At 38.1% G+C, this 16,782-nt stretch overlaps 1 protein-coding gene across 3 annotated transcripts in view; it reads left to right on the top strand.

Annotated features, from left to right (window-relative positions):
* The window catches only part of RARS2 (arginyl-tRNA synthetase 2, mitochondrial), a 60,193-nt gene that overhangs the window by 23,750 nt on the left and 19,661 nt on the right, over positions 1 to 16,782 (top strand). For all 3 annotated transcript variants that reach the window (XM_056125164.1, XM_056125163.1, XM_056125165.1), the window contains 4 exons: positions 4,693 to 4,748; positions 7,160 to 7,243; positions 11,607 to 11,683; positions 13,929 to 14,087. In XM_056125164.1, coding sequence (XP_055981139.1) covers positions 4,693 to 4,748; positions 7,160 to 7,243; positions 11,607 to 11,683; positions 13,929 to 14,087 — 376 coding nt within the window. The remainder of the gene's footprint in view (positions 1 to 4,692; positions 4,749 to 7,159; positions 7,244 to 11,606; positions 11,684 to 13,928; positions 14,088 to 16,782) is intronic.

Genomic DNA, 16,782 nt, shown 5'->3' with positions numbered 1-16,782 from the left:
CAACCCCATCCAAAAATGGGGCAATGAAATGAACAGAAACTTTCTCAAAGAAGAAATCCGAATGGCAAAAAAGCACATGAGAAAATGCTCTACATCATTAATCATCAGGGAGATGCAGATCAAAACCACAATGAGATACCATCTCACACCTCAGAGACTGGCCCACATTCAAAAGAACAAAAGCAACCGATGCTGGCGTGGATGTGGCGAGAAAGGGACACTCCTTCACTGTTGGTGGGAATGTCCACTGGTTCAGCCCTTCTGGAAAACAGTATGGACGATTCTCAAAAAATTAGAAATTGAGCTCCCATTTGACCCAGCAATACCACTCCTGGGAATATATCCCAGAGAGGCAAAAATGTATAGTCGAAGTGACATCTGCACTTGTTTGTTCATTGCAGCACTCTTTACAATAGCCAGAAACTGGAAGAAACCTGAATGCCCAAGAACAGATGACTGGTTAAAGAAACTTTGGTACATCTACACAATGGAGTACTATGTAGCTCTTAGAAAAGATGAAGTCATGAAATTTACATACAAGTGGTACAATATGGAAAGTATCATGCTAAGCGAAATGAGTCAGAAAGAGAGGGATAGACATAGAAAGATTGCATTCATCTGGGGGATATAAAGTAACAAAGTATGAGATTAATACCCAAGAATAGCTGAGATCAGCACCAGGAGGATTACTCCATAACTTAGAGGCCAGCCGGGTATCCTAGAGGAAAGGGCTGTTCAGATAGAGAAGGGAGCACCAAATAAAGGATGTTTGGAGGATCCTCCCAGGAGGGGAGATGCATGTCGAAAGTAGACTATGGACTGAACATGTTTGCCACTCAATGCCTCTTTTGCAGACCACAACACCCAAAAGGAGAGAGAGAACACAGGGGATTGCCCTGCCACAGAGACAGGGGGGATGGGGGGATGGGGGTGGGAGGGATATTATCCATGGTGGTGGAAAATGGGCACTGGTGGAGGGATGGGTATCTGATCATTGTATAATTGAAACCAAAGCACAAAAAATTGTAAATCTACAACTTTAAAAAAAATAAAATAAAATAAAGGGAAAAAAAAAAGAGAATTTGTTAGAGGCTTTATTTTTGTATGGCCTTTCTCAGAGCTTACCCCTAACTCTGCTCAGTGTCATTCCTGGCAAGGCTTAGAAGGGATCATATGTGATGCCATGAATAGAATGTAGTTGCCTATACACAAGGTAAGCATCTCACCTGCTGTATTCTCCAACCCCTATATGTTTGTATTTTTGTGTAGGATTTTTTTTTAATTCACCGTGAGGCACACTAACAAAAATTTCATGTTTGAGCTTCGATCATACAGTCATCAAACACCCATCCCTTTACCAGTGCACGTTTTCCACCACCAAAATCCCCAGTATTCCCCCAACCCCTCCATTCCACACCTCCCCCTGCCTGTGTGGCAGACAATTTGTAAAATACTCTTTCTGTACTTTAGTTACCTTCGATATTTCAAAACCAGTCCTCATACCTGCCAAAAATGCAATGCTAGACGGTGTGTGTTTTGTATTGCTTGTTACGGATTTAATATAATGTCTCTAGGAATTCTAAGATTTAAATACTTAGGATCTGAAGAAATCGCTGCAGCAAGTTGCTCAGGTCCGAGATTCATTTGTGTGTCTCTGGATCATGGCTGTGTGGGAGCTTAAGTAGAACATGGGCGGATGTGGTGTCATCTCAGAGTCCCATCTGGGCGGGGGGTAAGAAGTGCCCACTCCTACCCAGTCCTATGAGACTTGGAATTTGTAGTCACCACGACTCATACCTGGAGCTTCTGGCTGACTTTTAGAAAATGGCAGCTGCCAGAGCTCTTAGAGGGCAGGCAGGGGAACAACATCTGCCCCCCTCTGGAGCAGCCTAGTGGAAAAGGCCTATTGCAAACTCCCGGACCATCTCTGCAGAAAGTTGCTTGTTGTGTAGGATTTTAAAAATGGGTATGAGAAATTATAATTTATACTCATCATAATTTTTTATTGCTAAAATAAACTTGAGCCATGATTACCACCTGAATATTTGACCACCTGGATATTCAGAAGAATATGTTTTATGGATTTTACATTCACACTGTCTCTGCCATTGACTTCTGTTCTCGGATAGGCAGGGCTTCCAAGGCTTTGTTAATGTACCTATTTTTTTATAAGAACCAATTGCTGAGTGAGCTTATTCTTCTGTAGAGCAGAGAGATATTATGAATATCTATTATGCAACTTGTGCACCTCAACTGTGATACCTATAGTTGAGTTTAAAATTACGTATTGCATTGGAACCAGAGAGCTCAATGACTGAGTACATGCTTCTTATGCCAGAGGCCCTGATTTTATCTCTAATACCTCATAGTTCCTTGAGCACTTCTGGGAGCAACAGAGTTGGGAATAGCACCCAGCGCGCCAAGTATGACGCAAAAAGTCATAAATATTTTTATAACAGTTTTACTAGGCTTGTAATATTTTCTATATATTATCTTCAATTGTACTTGAATACAATTTAACAGTTAAGATGAAACTAGATAGTCTGCAAGTCTAAAATATTTTCTTACTAAATAGCTCTTTGAGAAGATATTTAGAAACTCCTAAAAAGTGTCTTGAAACAATAAACATTTTGATGTTGATAAGTTTAATGAGTAATGAAATAGGGATGTGGAATAATGAAGATGTAGCTCATTGGTTTGTTTTATTTAGTTGGTTTTTGGTTACCTGTGGTTGATGATGCAGCTTTGGTAATGTAGAGACGATGCTGGATCTTGAAATTTAGATGGCTTATATATTTGGTGGTTCTGACCATATTTCTTAGCAAAGCAAGATTCTCACACACACACACACACACACACACACACACACACACACTCACTCTCACTCTTTTTGTTTTCTCTCCTCTCTCTCTCTTCCTTCTCTCTTCTCTCATCTCTTTGTAAAGATGCTCAAGACTCCAAGCAAACAAAAAAATAAAATATTTGATTTTGAAACAGTCATAATATTAATTCTGATAATTTCTGTTGGTCAAAGAAAGTCATAAAATTACTCTAGATTCAGGGTGAAGAAAAGTAGATTCCATTTCATAATGGCAAGACTGGCAAAGAATTTGTGACTGTCTTTAATTTCTCATAATTTACCTCTGTATATTGAAGGATGCAACTCTTAAGGAGGATAATTTATACTATAATAGTCTTATGTTCCTTTCTATTACCTATCCAGCAGCTAAGGAAAATCAGGAAGGGAGCATAGTATCTGTTGCCTTGCACTCATCCTTACAATAATGCCATTACAAGTTATGAAAATTGAAAAGCTGTAATCAATGTTTACTTTTAACACCTTACCTAGTTGTTTCACCCTCACCCGACTGAACTTACACCACTTAAGACCTCTCTCTGTCTTCCTTATCCATTCATCCATTGATTCTCTGGCTTTCTCCCAAGATTTTATTTTCCATGTAATATTTTATTTGCTGATCTTAAATGTTTTTTAAAAAACTTTTTTTGGGGGCGGGGGAGCCCAGACCTGGTGGTGTTTAGGGCACCATATGGAGTGCTGGGGATTAAATCCGCGTTAGCCACTTGCAAGCCAAGAACCTTACCTGCTATACAGCTTTCTGACCCAAAGGGTTTTATTTTTTCATTATATGCTTTCGTGTATGGGATGGAGCGATATCACAGCAGGTAGGGCATTTGCCTTGCACGTGATTGCCCCAGTTTCGATTCCTCCACCCCTCTTGGAGAGCCCAGCAAGCTACCGAGAGTATCCCACCCCCATGGCAGAGCCTAGCAAGCTCCCCGTGGCGTATTTGATATACCAAACACAGTAGCAACAAGTCTCACAATGGAGACGTTACTGGTGCCCACTCGAGCAAATCCATGAACAGCGGGAAGACAGTGCTACAGTACTATAGTGCATAATTTCGTGTGTGTGTGTGTGTGTGTGTGTTTATATATGTATTAAGGCTTTGGAGACAAATCAAAGTTAACTCTAAGTTTTGCACATTTCGCTAGTATTTTAAGTTAATTTATATTTTTAATACTGAAAAACTTTATAGATTTTCATACATAGGTAAACTCATAAGAATAGTATAATTTCCACCGACTAGCACCCATATTCAAGGGTGATAAGGAAATTATAGCATTTGCTCCAATATATTTTCCTTCTTACCTCGGTTCCCTCATCTGTAAGATAATAAATGAGAGATTTAATACATTTATCAGAGATGTGATAAATGTATCATTTGAGAATTGGAATAGTGAATCAGTTTTCTCTGATACTATAAATATTGATAGACATTAGCATATAAACAAAATTTGAAGGGTCATCAAAAGTTTTTAAGAGGATAAGAATTTGAAAATTGGTACCCTAAACTTTATTCTTAATAATTAACATTATTTGTTCAGAACAGTAGCTGAATTATTTTATCTTTATCAACCCTTAAATGTATCTGCTTAATAGGTATACTACTTTTGTGTATGGCACTACTTCATAAGTCACACAATTAATTTCACTAAGGATATCTTCTAACTTTTATTTCACTTTTATTCTAAATTTCTCATTTTTAACTTATCTTTACCCTAATTAACAAAGGCCTTATTGCCAATTATATTAAAAATATGGAAGTATGACCTAGTTAATTCCAGAACTCTTATTCTTCTAACAAAAATAACATTTTCATTTATTTGTAGTTCACCTAATGTTGCCAAGAAATTTCATGTTGGACATTTGCGTTCTACCATCATAGGTAAGTGAATTTAGTTTCACAGAAAATACTAAACTTGCCTTTGGGGTACTGTGTAAGGATAACGAGCAATGTGTACTAATATAATTAAGTAACAAAAGAACAGAAACCAGAAAAGTTTTAATGTACATGAGTTTGATGTAAGTAAATGTAATTAAATGTTACATGAAATTGGGAAATTGTTTTAGAAGTGGAAAAATTAATATTTCAAAACTGAAAGATTATCTCAGAAACCAGTTTCAACTGGTGTATATAATGAATCTAACTTTTAAGGAATATATATGCATATGAAGAACTGAAAGTTGTGAAAATCTGTCATGTAGTGATGATAGTAATTCCCTTATATTTTTCATTTTTGTTTTTTAAAAATTCTCTTATCAGTCATTTGTGAACTGAATATAGTGATCAAGAATGGAAAGTGAAATGACTATTTTAATAAAGAGAGATTGCTCCAATACTTAATAGTCCTAATACTTTAGTTTTTATACACACTTAATATTTTTATTTGCTTAAAACATAGCATTATGCAACTGCCCAATTTAAAAATCACAGGGACAGGAGCAATAGTACAATGGTGGATGGCGTTTGCCTTGCACATGGCCACCTATATTCAATCTCCAGCACTCCATTTGGTCTCCAAGCATGTCAGGGGTGATCCCTGAGCACAGAACCAGGTATAAGTCCTGATGTCCTCCCACCCCCCAAATGAAAAACACTCTCAGGGCCCAAGTTCGACAGCAGTTAGGCATGCACCTGACCCGGTTTGATTTCTGGCATTATATGTTACCCTGAGTATCACCAGATGCAGCTCTGTAGGTCCCATGAAGCACACCTGGCAAAGCGTGGCACCGAAAGAGCCCGGCATCAGCAGAGTGGTCCAGATGTGTCCAGCACTGAAGGGCCAGAGCAGTATTGCATTCTTGAGCCCTTGTATTGAACTACCAGCCTGGTTGGCCACGAGTTGCTGATGGTGCCTATGGTATCACCTGAGTACCCACCCCACCCTAACCCAAAAAAGGAGAAGTGTACTGTATAAAATAAACTGCATGAGTTAAGATAAATTGCAAGATTGACTTCAGAAAAATGTTTAGTGGGGTTTGATAAAAAGTTGTTAATAAAAAATATTGGAACTTAGAATTAAGAATATTTATTAAATACATAATACTGCCTATTTATTATCTACCATGTTTTTAATGTATTATCTGTTTCACAAACAGCTCTGTTTCACAAGTATTGTTAACTCTTACATATGGGCAAGGAAATTTAAACACAAAATTGTCTTTGCCTCAGAGGTAAAGTGATATGCATGAAAACCTATCAACAGTATTGTAAACCACAGTGCCTAAAAGGAAAATAGAAAAAGGGCAAAGTTTCCCTCCTAGGGGTTCAGGAGGGAAACTGGTGACATTCAGTGACACTGGAAGTGGAAACTGGTGAAAGGATTGGTGTTGGAATATTGTATACCTGAAATCCAATCGTGAATAGCTTTGTAATTCACAGTGATTGAATTTTTTTTAATTTCTTTTCCTAAGTGGCAGATACAGAACCAAGATATGAAATTAGTCAGCCTAAATCCAAAAGTCCCAGTTAAGTCCTTCAGCTGGATTTGGAAGATAATAAAGTAACAAGACAAAATAGAAAGACTTTCATGAGTGCCAAATAAAGTAGTTCCTATTAATAAGAGGTGTTTATTTTTCTTTTTTTTAATTTGCTGGAATGGTATATTGGGGAAAATCTAGAAATAGGCAGTCTGGAAAATAAGTTGGTGCATTAATTTGTCAGCTATAAGGAGCCAGACCCAAGTTTGAACCCTGGCATCCCGTATGGTCCCTGGATATGGAGTGAGATTCCTGAGCACAAAGTCAGGAGGAACCCATAAGCATTGCCAGGTGTGGTCACCCACAGATAAAAGAGTAATTGTCAGCCTTGTATATTGGTGAACAATTATTAAGAAAAAATTTAATTCATTCTAGTAAAATAAGGAAGAGATTCTTAGAAAGTATTGAATAGTGTATAGAGTTTGGAGTGTTTAGGAATCCCTAGATTAAATGAACATGAAATATCCAAAAGTTTGCCCTAGAATTTCTTGTTAATTACTGAGATCTATCATTTTTTTCCTCCTTGGACAATTGCAAGGATAGCAGCTTAGAATAGCAGCAATTTCTTGAACTCCATGTTTCCAATTCCCATTAACTTTGATGAAAATTCTGTTCCATAGGATTCTTTGAAATACCTGGTCCAAGAATAATTTCTTACTCCCTTTCCCCAATATAAATGAAAATACAATATTGTTTGTTTAAAAAATTATTGCATTTTCCAAAATAATTTTCTGTTATACCTTGATAATAGAGCATCATATATGGTCTTTATACCAGAACAGATCAAAAATGATAAACTCTTTTATTAATTCCTAGGAAATTTTATAGCAAATCTCAAAGAAGCTTTAGGACATCAGGTAACAAGAATGAATTACCTTGGAGATTGGGGTATGCAGTTTGGTAAGATTAAGATTTAATTTGTTATTTTATTGTTAAGCTTAATTTCTCTTAATATTTTTTGGTTATCTGGACAGATTATAGATAGAATACCATTGGATGAAGTAGTGTCTCGTACTTTTTTCCCTATTGGTTCCTTTGCATAAATCTTTTATTTATTAGAATAAATTTCACCACTTTACTAAACTTTAGAGGAAAAAAGACTTGATGCATTCAGAAAAGAATCTGATAAATAAAGGATTCTTTTTTTTTAAATTGAATCACCATGAGATAGTTACAAGCCTTCATGTTTGAGTTGCAATCACACAATAACCAAATACCCATCCCTCCACCAGTGCACATTCTTACCAACATCCCCGGTATACGCCCCCTTTCCCACACTCCCACTGCCTCTATGGCAGACAGTATTCCCCATAATCTCTCTAGATAAATATAGGATTTTGTGATTTAATTAAAGAAAATTGTTGTTATATCTACTAGTTGAATGTAGAAATGAATATAATAGAAAAAGTAAGTGTTGCTCTATAACCTATTCTAGTTTGGCATCTTCTTAATAGTAACTGGGGTGGGAGTTAGGGGCTAGGGGGAGCCAAAGGGGTGTCAACAGAGAAAGAGGAGAAACAGCCCAGATAGTTGTGTGCCACGAAATATTTCTGATGTCATGAGTCCTCAGCTATATGCATCAGTCTCAGTTCATGTACACCAATAATCAAGCTAAGAAAAGGCAAGATAAGTCAAGTTTCTATGGTAGTAAAAAACTAGTAACATATGAGATATAAATGTTAGGTTTTCTAGCACCTACTTTGTATATTTTAAGATCCAGACTAAGGTTACCTCTGGAGAACATTTATATACATACACATCTTTGTCCACTTTCTCATATCACCAATTGGTAGCTCTGAGCTCTACCCAAATGGGCCTTAGTATTGTGCTTATTCATCCCAGTATGTGGTATGTTTCTTGGTGGCATGGACTATGCTTTAATTACTTTGTATCTATATGCTTGGCACATAAGATGCACTTAAAGTGAATGAATAAATAGATCCTAGAAATGTTTTTTTTTAAATGATTATTTGCTTATTATTGAGGCAAAGTTGTCTTCCAAAATATTTGTATGGATAATATAGTTGAAATATAGTTATACTTATATGGCATTGGAGAAAGAGAGAGAGAGAGAGAGATACATAGATAGATAGATACATACATACATAGATAGATAGATACACAAATATAGAAGGGTTGTATATATTTAAGTTGGATAAAATATAGTTACAATAAAGTACTATTCTAAAGCTTACTGATGTTATTTTGTTCACTGTCTAGTGAAATGAAATCAAAGTTCCCAAAGTTATCATGAACTTTACTCGAGAATATTTTTCTTACTCTAAAAGAAGCAGATATGAAACCTTTTAACAGTAGTTAATAGTCCTTACTGTTCACTGTTATCAGTCAGTAGAAGAATCAGAAAGCATGCCTTGCATTTAAAAAATCTACTTGCTGTTGGGAGCCAGAGTGAAAGTACAATGGGTAAGGCACTTGCCTCACATGCAATCAATCAGGGTTCAATCCCTGGCATCTCAAATGATCCCAAGTCTGCCAAGAGTGATCCCTAAAGCATCAAGCCAGGAGTAAGCCCTGAGCACCACCAAGTGTGGTCCAAAATTCAGAACAAACAAAGGATCTTCATGCTTTTTCTAGCAACTGATAAAGGATTTAGGCTCTGGGCGAGAGATTCATAAACTTACTTGATCTATAACCTTCCTTTTCAGAAAAAAGATTATTCAGTGTCTCCCTGGAAATCCTTCCTCCCCCTCCCACCCCCCAGAGGAGGTGTCAAACAGGGGAGAGATCACGCGAAGGGCCACACCAAGCTATGTTCAGGGCTTATTTGTGGATCTGTGTCCAGAAATCAGTCTTTGTCATGCTCAGAGGAAATGTGCTTGAACCGTGGTCAGCTGAGTGCGAAACAAGTGCTCTACCCACTATGCTATCTCTCTGTTCCAATTCACTTTGTTTAAATAGAAAGAGCCCTTAGCTGCACCTAAGACTTCCACCCCACCCCATCAGTTCAAACCCCACCTCTACCCCACATACATACGCCTATAGCCCGAATAAGAGTGGCATCATCCACTCTGGGAAGCACTGTTCTAAACGAATAGGTTTAATATGTGGCATTTGCTTTACGTTAGTTTGACTGGTTAGCTATATCTCAGGCACTTGCAAATATATAATTGTGATATTCATTAAATTTTAGCTACAGGATTTTACTACAGCAGTATTTCTCTAAGTGGCCACTGAGTTAATAATTTATTCTTCTAAATTATTTTCTTTAAAATGGTGATTGTGGAAGAGGTTTAATTTTGGTTGTTTCAGCTATCCATTGTTAAAAGCCGGCAAAACCAGATCGTAAGCATAGAATTAGTTTTAAAAATGTAATAGATTGAGTGTTAAATGAAAGTGGCCTTTGTTTTTCCCATCAGTTATTTTGGACTATTCTGGGCATCTTTCCACAGAGTACCCAAGGTTCTGAAGCATAGTCACATCTGCTTTTGCTTGAAAATGAGTAAAGCTGGTATATATTTCAGTTGACCTTCAAGTTTCTGTCTAAGCTCTTAAGTATTATATATCCCTGTGTTCAGTACCTAGCCCACTTTATGCTGAGCCTTATACAAAAGAACCTACATCAGCAAAGCCCAGGGACCACAGCTTCTTTAGACCGAAGCTTGATGATAGATATAATTGGAGAAACACATTAATTTTTTAGGATAGTAAAACTACCTCTTATTGCTCTTGAAACTAGGCTGTGTGTATATTCTAATTCTGTATTGCTTTATCACTAGTTTGTAATATTAGGGATTTCAGGGGTTTAGCTTCACACTTCTCTAGGTGCATAATACTCACCAACCCCACCACCAGACTCTAGTGTCATCCCTCCATCCAAAAGACCCCTGCCCTTTCTTTTCTAACCACTCTCCTACCACACCTCATTCCTTTGCCTTTCTCCTTCTAAGAACCACTTAGTTTTTACTGAGTCTAGAAGTTAGTTTTGCTGGGTGTTTTTATTTTTAGGAAAATATCTTACATATGAAGAATCAAAGTTTATACTAAGCACTTTTATTGCTAGTTTTAAAGCCTCAGTTATTAGTTTAAAAATAAATTTTCACGTCCTTCACGCCCGACCGAGGTCACCAGTTGCCCCCCACGAGCGGCTCTCCGGCACGGCCACGGCCCCAGAAGGAAGCACAGAGACCAATCTCTTAATTATCTGACTCTCAGTAGAAATACTTGCAGGGTTAATAAATAAAATAGCAGAAATCCAAAACTGCGTGGCCGCAATAGCGGCTGCGCGACATCATTTAATTCTTGAAACCAGCTGTAGAAAGCAGATCATTTCACAATGCTTTTTCAGCATGGCTGAGTTTGGGGGGGGGGTAAAGTCTAAATAATAATGGTGCAACTTTTATCAAAACAATGAAGCTAGTCAAGGTAGACAGAGTGTTAACTAGAATTCATCTACCCCACAGACATTGGGGGGGTTGGGGGGTGGGGGTTTATTGGGGTTCTTCGGGGTGAAAAATAAGTATTGGTAAAGGGAATTGTGATTGATATTTGCATGACTGAGACCTAAACTCGAAAGCTCTGTAATTTTTCCCGCAGCGATTCAATAAATAAATAAATTTTTAAAAAAAATAAATTTTCAGATTAATACAGTCCCCAAACTCTGAACTTATTTCTATTAGTGTCCAAGAAAATGTTACAGGAAAAATATATATGGCCAGATAAAATAATTTTCTTTCTTGGTTACCTTGAATGGGATAAGCAATGAGGGATATTTATAATTTTATTATTTTTTTCCTTCAGTTATCTGTTTAAAGAGCTCATAACCAAATCCATCTCTAACTTTGATTTTTAATATCTACAAGCTTTATTTCAACACTTTTTTGAGATTGTTTCCCATCAGTTTGTTCTCACAAAATTCCAGAGTCTATTGCCTAGCATCATGAATATCCTTCCACAGAGGAGCTGCTCAGTAAATGCTTGTTTTATTATTGTCTGCTGGGTCATGCTTGGCACCCCTAGTACTAAGATAGGTTAGTCTTAGACTTTGCCTTTGATGCTTTCATGTCTGTTGGTTTCTGTAAAGTTAACTTAAGCAGTCTAGCTGCAATTGAATTTTTGACTTAATATATTGATGTTGACATATGTCAGTTTATGGTGTAGCAAAGGATTATAGCATTTAAAAATAGTTTTAAAATATAAAATTTTGGTAAGTTGATCTTTTTATAAAATTTCTTGTTTTTATAGAGCTATAATGTTCTCTGTTGTTCGGTTTATAATTTTTTTCATTTATGAATTATTTTGATAGGTCTTTTGGGGACGGGCTTTCAGCTATTTGGCTATGAAGAAAAACTGCAGTGCAATCCTTTACAGCATCTCTTTGAAGTAAGTTGGCAAGAAACAGTATTATAAGATGTTCAACTTTTTTAACCAAAATCATTTTTCTTATAAATTTTATCCATTAAAAATTAATATTTATAGTTGTATATAAATATGTATAGTATATAGCATGCCAACCTTATGCTAGAACCTTTTACTAGATTTTTAAATTTTTGAATAATGGCAAGTATTTTTTATCACAAGATTAGTAAGTGCTTCATGAAATTTAGGCCCACAGAGACAATCCTTAATGTAGGAAAATACAAATGCCTGCTGGTGTAATAAGACTTATTTTTTACTTTGAGGTACATATATAGGGAGCCATCTCCTCGGGTTGGAGTACCTGCCTTGCTTGCAAAAGGTCTGAGTTCTATTCCTGACACCACATTGGTTCCTGAGCACCACCAGGAGTATCTTTGAGCACTATCAGGTGTGACCCAAAAGCAAGCAAACAAAAGGTAGATTTTTAATGCCTCGATCTTGTGGATATAATCTATTAAGTATAAGCTATGATGCCCATAGAAGTCTGTGGTCCCAGTTACTCTCCAGCAATAATTTTTGTCTACATAATTGCTGCTATAGTGTCATTTTGATACTACTGTGTAAGTAGGAGACTTCATTTGTTCTATAGTTTATTTGATAATTTTCATTACTTTCATGCTATTTTAAGAGATTTTGGTAAATAGTATGAGGATAGTAAATTTATTGTTCATATTTTAACCTGGGAAATGACTTAAAATTTATGTGTATCCCATGGTTCAGACCATATTTGAACCCCATCAAATATGGTGCGGTAATCTTGGAAGATGGGTGTTAAGTGTCTTATGATGCGTCTAGAAAGTGGCCTGGAGTGTGGCGGCGGCTGGGTAGTGGAGGTGGTGGAGATCTGCTGATGAGGTGTTTATTTGGTACCGGTAGGGTGGGGCTTCTGGTTGTGATCCCTGGGTCCCTGGAGATTGGTGGCAGCAGGCAGAGGATCTCTGTTTCTGGGTCCCATTGAGCCTGGAGTCCAAGGTCATAGAGTTCCGCTTACCTGGTTCTGTGGGGCTTCACTTGAGCTTGAGTCTTGGCCCGAGCGTCTGGAAATTTTTACGCACAAAGAAAATGTAAAAAAATGCATTTTGAAATCATTACTGCTATAAAAATGCATGGCATATTATTTTAGATATGATAAGTTTACTAAAAATATTTTATAAATTCTGAATAAGACTTTTTTCTTTAAAAAATTTATGTGTAAAATTTTTATAATAGATATATACATTATATATATATAATATACACATATATACATACATGTTTTAGTGCTATCAAAACCATAGTGATATTTTAATGTCATTATTAACATTGTAATAATGTAACTGAAAGAACCCTTAGCAAATGATCCAACTTGCACCTGTCATTAGGTAGGTGGAAAACTAGAGTAGCAAGAGAGATTGTGCAGAAACACTTTAGTGAATAATGCTCCATGCAAAGACCTCTCCATACAATGTAATTAAACCTCACTATCATAAAACTCTTAGATCACCGTGTGTGTTTATGTCTGGAGAATCTGTTTTGACCTTTTCCACATTGAGCAATTATTGAGCAGTCCAACTTTTTTTAGCCCTTTCTCATAGAATTTGTACAAATAACATTTTTGCTTTTTTTAATTTTTTTAATTTTTTTTTTTTCACTTTTTGGGTCACACCCAGTGATGCTCAGGGGTTACTCCTGGCTCTGCACTGAGTAACTCCTGGCGGTGCTCAGGGGACCATATGGGATGCTGGGAATCTAACCCGGGTCAGCCACGTTCAAGGCAAACACCCTACCCACTGTATTATTGTTCCAGCCCCTATTTTGGCTTCTTTCAAACAGTCGTAAGTAGAACTTCCTTAACCTTGAGAATTTGAATAGGAAGAAAAGTCCTGTTTTCTTCTACTTATTTTCTTCCACATAATCTTCACTAAGCACTATACAAAATTTAGTAATTTCCTTCATTACTATATCAGTACTTTGTAAATTTAGATGAATATTTCAGTGTCATTATTTCACTTGCAATGCTATATTTTATGTTTTGCATTAAAAACTACACATTAAAAACATTTTGAGAGGGAATCTGTTTGATTCACTAAGGGCTGATAGAAAAAGCTAAAGGAAAAAAGTGCTTTATGATAAAATGATAAACTTTAAATGGAAATCTTAAAGATGTGTGTTGTTTTTTTCTGTTTATTGAAGACAATAGTGATCAGTGACGTACTGTTGTGCTTTTTAGATTTACGTACAAATTAATAAAGAAGCAGCAGAAGATGAAAGTATAACAAAGTCAGCACAGAAGTTTTTCCAGCGATTGGAAGTGGGTGACTTGCAAGCACTTGCACTGTGGCAAAGATTTCGGGACTTGAGCATTGAAGAGTATATTCGAATTTACAAGGTATTCACCCACCCTTGCTACTTATGTTTTAAGAACTTTTTCCAAGTGTCTGCCATAGAGGCAGGCAGGGTAGGGAGAAGGATAGAGACTGGAGAGGTAGTAGGGAAACTGGAGGCATTAGTGGTAGGACATACACCCTGGTGAAGGACGGGTGCTAGAACATTGTATGGCTGAAACCAAATCAACTTTGTGACTGTGTATCCCACTGCGATTCAGTTAAAAAAAAATAATGATCATCTCTTTCCAAGGCAATGAAGAATATTTCCTATAATTAAAAATATTTCATAAACAGTTTCAGAGAGAAAAATTATTTTTCACGTGTTTAATTCAGCCTCTTTTTAAGGTTCATACAGCACAATAAACTCATTGAAGTCTAGTCAAAAAACCAAACTCAGGGGCCCAGGGAGATAGTATCGAGGTAAGGCAGTTGCGCTGTACATAGTACATGTAGTCCCCCAAGCACTACCATCAGTGATCCCTGAGTACCTAGTTAGGAGTAATTCCTAAGCACTGCAAGTGAGATCAGACCCTGTCACCACACCCTGCCTCCCCCCCAAAACACCCTGAAATCTATAAAACACTTAAAATAACTGCTGGCGGCAGAGGTGGTGGGGGGAAAGGGAGCGCGGGTTGCAGAGCCATAGTACAGAAGGTACACAGCTGACTCAGTTCAGTCCCCAACACCCCATATGGTCCCCCAAGCCTTGCCTGGAGTGATCCCTTAGCACAGAGCCAGGAATAAATTCTGAGCACTGCCAGGTGTGGCCCAAAATCCAAATAAATGAGCAAAGGAATTGTTTTTTATTTCTAACAATGGCCAAAAATGGAAGAATTTGTTTATGTGGATTGAAATTGATCACTTGACATCCCGTTACTCATTGACTTGCTCAAGCGGGAGCCAGCAACATCTCCATTCATCCCTGTCACATGCTAATGTAGCCCAATGGCACCTGCTCATTCTAGGAACACAAAGAGCCTCAAACCGATTGTTAAGTGTCTTGACGAAGAAGTCTGACCATCTCATAGGTGGGTGGCAACACAATCTTTTTGATGTCCTGTGGAATCCAGTCGGTAATGGCTCTAGTCCAGCAGTCATCTCCAAATCTCATTACATGTCCAGCCCATCTCATTTTCGACACCTTGGCAAACGAGACAGCATCCCTGATTCTTGACCGTCAATGAAGGTCGGAACTCCAGATTCTTTCTCTCATTTGAGTGAAGCATGATACTCCAAGCATAGCTCTTTCAATTCCTCTTTGGGAGATCCGGATCGCATTCTCATCCTGCTTTCGTAGGGCCCAGGTCTCTGAGGCATATGTTAATGCAGGAAGAACAGTGGAATCGAAGAGATGTGCCCAGAGCCAGAGGTTCTTTGTTCTTTCAGCTATTTCTTCGGTGTTCTTAAAGGCGTTCCAAGCCGCTCTCTTCCTCCTACACAACTCAGGTGCCAGGTCATCCGTCATGTTGACTTCTCAACCTAGGTACACATAACTTGCATTCGGGGATATTCGTCCCATTGAGAGTGAATGGAACGCCAGGAACGAGACCATTTCTCATAAACATTGTCTTCATTAGATTCAGCTGTAGTCCATCCTTTCCACACTCATGGTCGAAGTCAGCCAGCATTTGTGCCACTTAGCTGATGTAAGAAAGATGTCATCAGCAAAGTGGAGGTGATGTAGTTGCCGACCGTCTAACTTCACTCCCATTCCTTCCCATTCCAGTCGCCATAGGACATTCTCGAGGGTGGCACTGAAGAGTTTCGGTGAAATGGTATCACCCTGCTGAACCCCTCTTTTTAACGTCAATGATCACCTCCTTGTAGAATAGTGAGATCCTGGTAGTGAATCCGCAATACAGCTCACGGAGGATCCTGATGTATTGACTTTGAACGCCCTGTTTGGCTAGGGCCTCAATGACCACTTCCATCTCAACAGAATCAAAGGCCTTCTTTAAATCAATGAACGTTAGAGAGAGCGGCATCTTGAACTCCCAAGAAACCTCAGTGAGCTTGGTTATCATGTGGATATGGTCGGTTGTGCTAATCCTTTTTGGAACCTGGCTTGCTCGCATGGTTGTCCTTCATTCTAGCATTCTGCCAATCCTATTCAGGATAACTCAAGTGAACAGCTTGTAGATGACAAACAACAGGCAGATCGGGCTATAGTTGCCAATGTCGTGGATGTCTCCCTTCTTGTACAGTAGTACAGTCCTGCTGGTTTTCCATTGGGATGGAACCTTGCATTCAGAAAGGTAGCATGTGAAGAGCCGAGCCAGTGTATTGATGAGTACTGACGGCAGGTTCTTAAGGTGTTCAGGTCAGACCTTGTCTGAACCAGGTGCTCTTCACTTCTTTACTGACAAAATGGTGTGTTGGATTTTGGAAGGAAGAACTTTGGGAACAAAATATCCATCCTGCGGAATTTGATATGTGGGCAGATGGCCGTGGCTTTCAAAGAGATCCAAGTAGAATTCATGGATAATCTTCTCATTGCCCTTCTGGAGATATGATAGATCCATCAGGATGTCGGAGGGCAGTCATCTTGGTCTTGTAGTTGGCGAAGGATAGGCGGGCATTGCGAGTGCTTTTCCCAGCTTCTGCCACATCTGCCAGCACTGCTGCTCTTCTCTCTTTGAGGTCTTCCTTGATCGCTTCTCTGCACTGCTTTGCGAACTCGGACGTTTGCTTGCAGTT

This window comes from Sorex fumeus, unplaced genomic scaffold (genome assembly GCF_029834395.1).
Source record: "Sorex fumeus unplaced genomic scaffold, SorFum_2.1 ptg000054l, whole genome shotgun sequence".
In the NCBI taxonomy this organism is placed as follows: domain Eukaryota; kingdom Metazoa; phylum Chordata; class Mammalia; order Eulipotyphla; family Soricidae; genus Sorex; species Sorex fumeus.
Note: the sequence above shows the minus strand (reverse complement) of the source record. Positions and strands in the feature narration are given on the sequence as shown.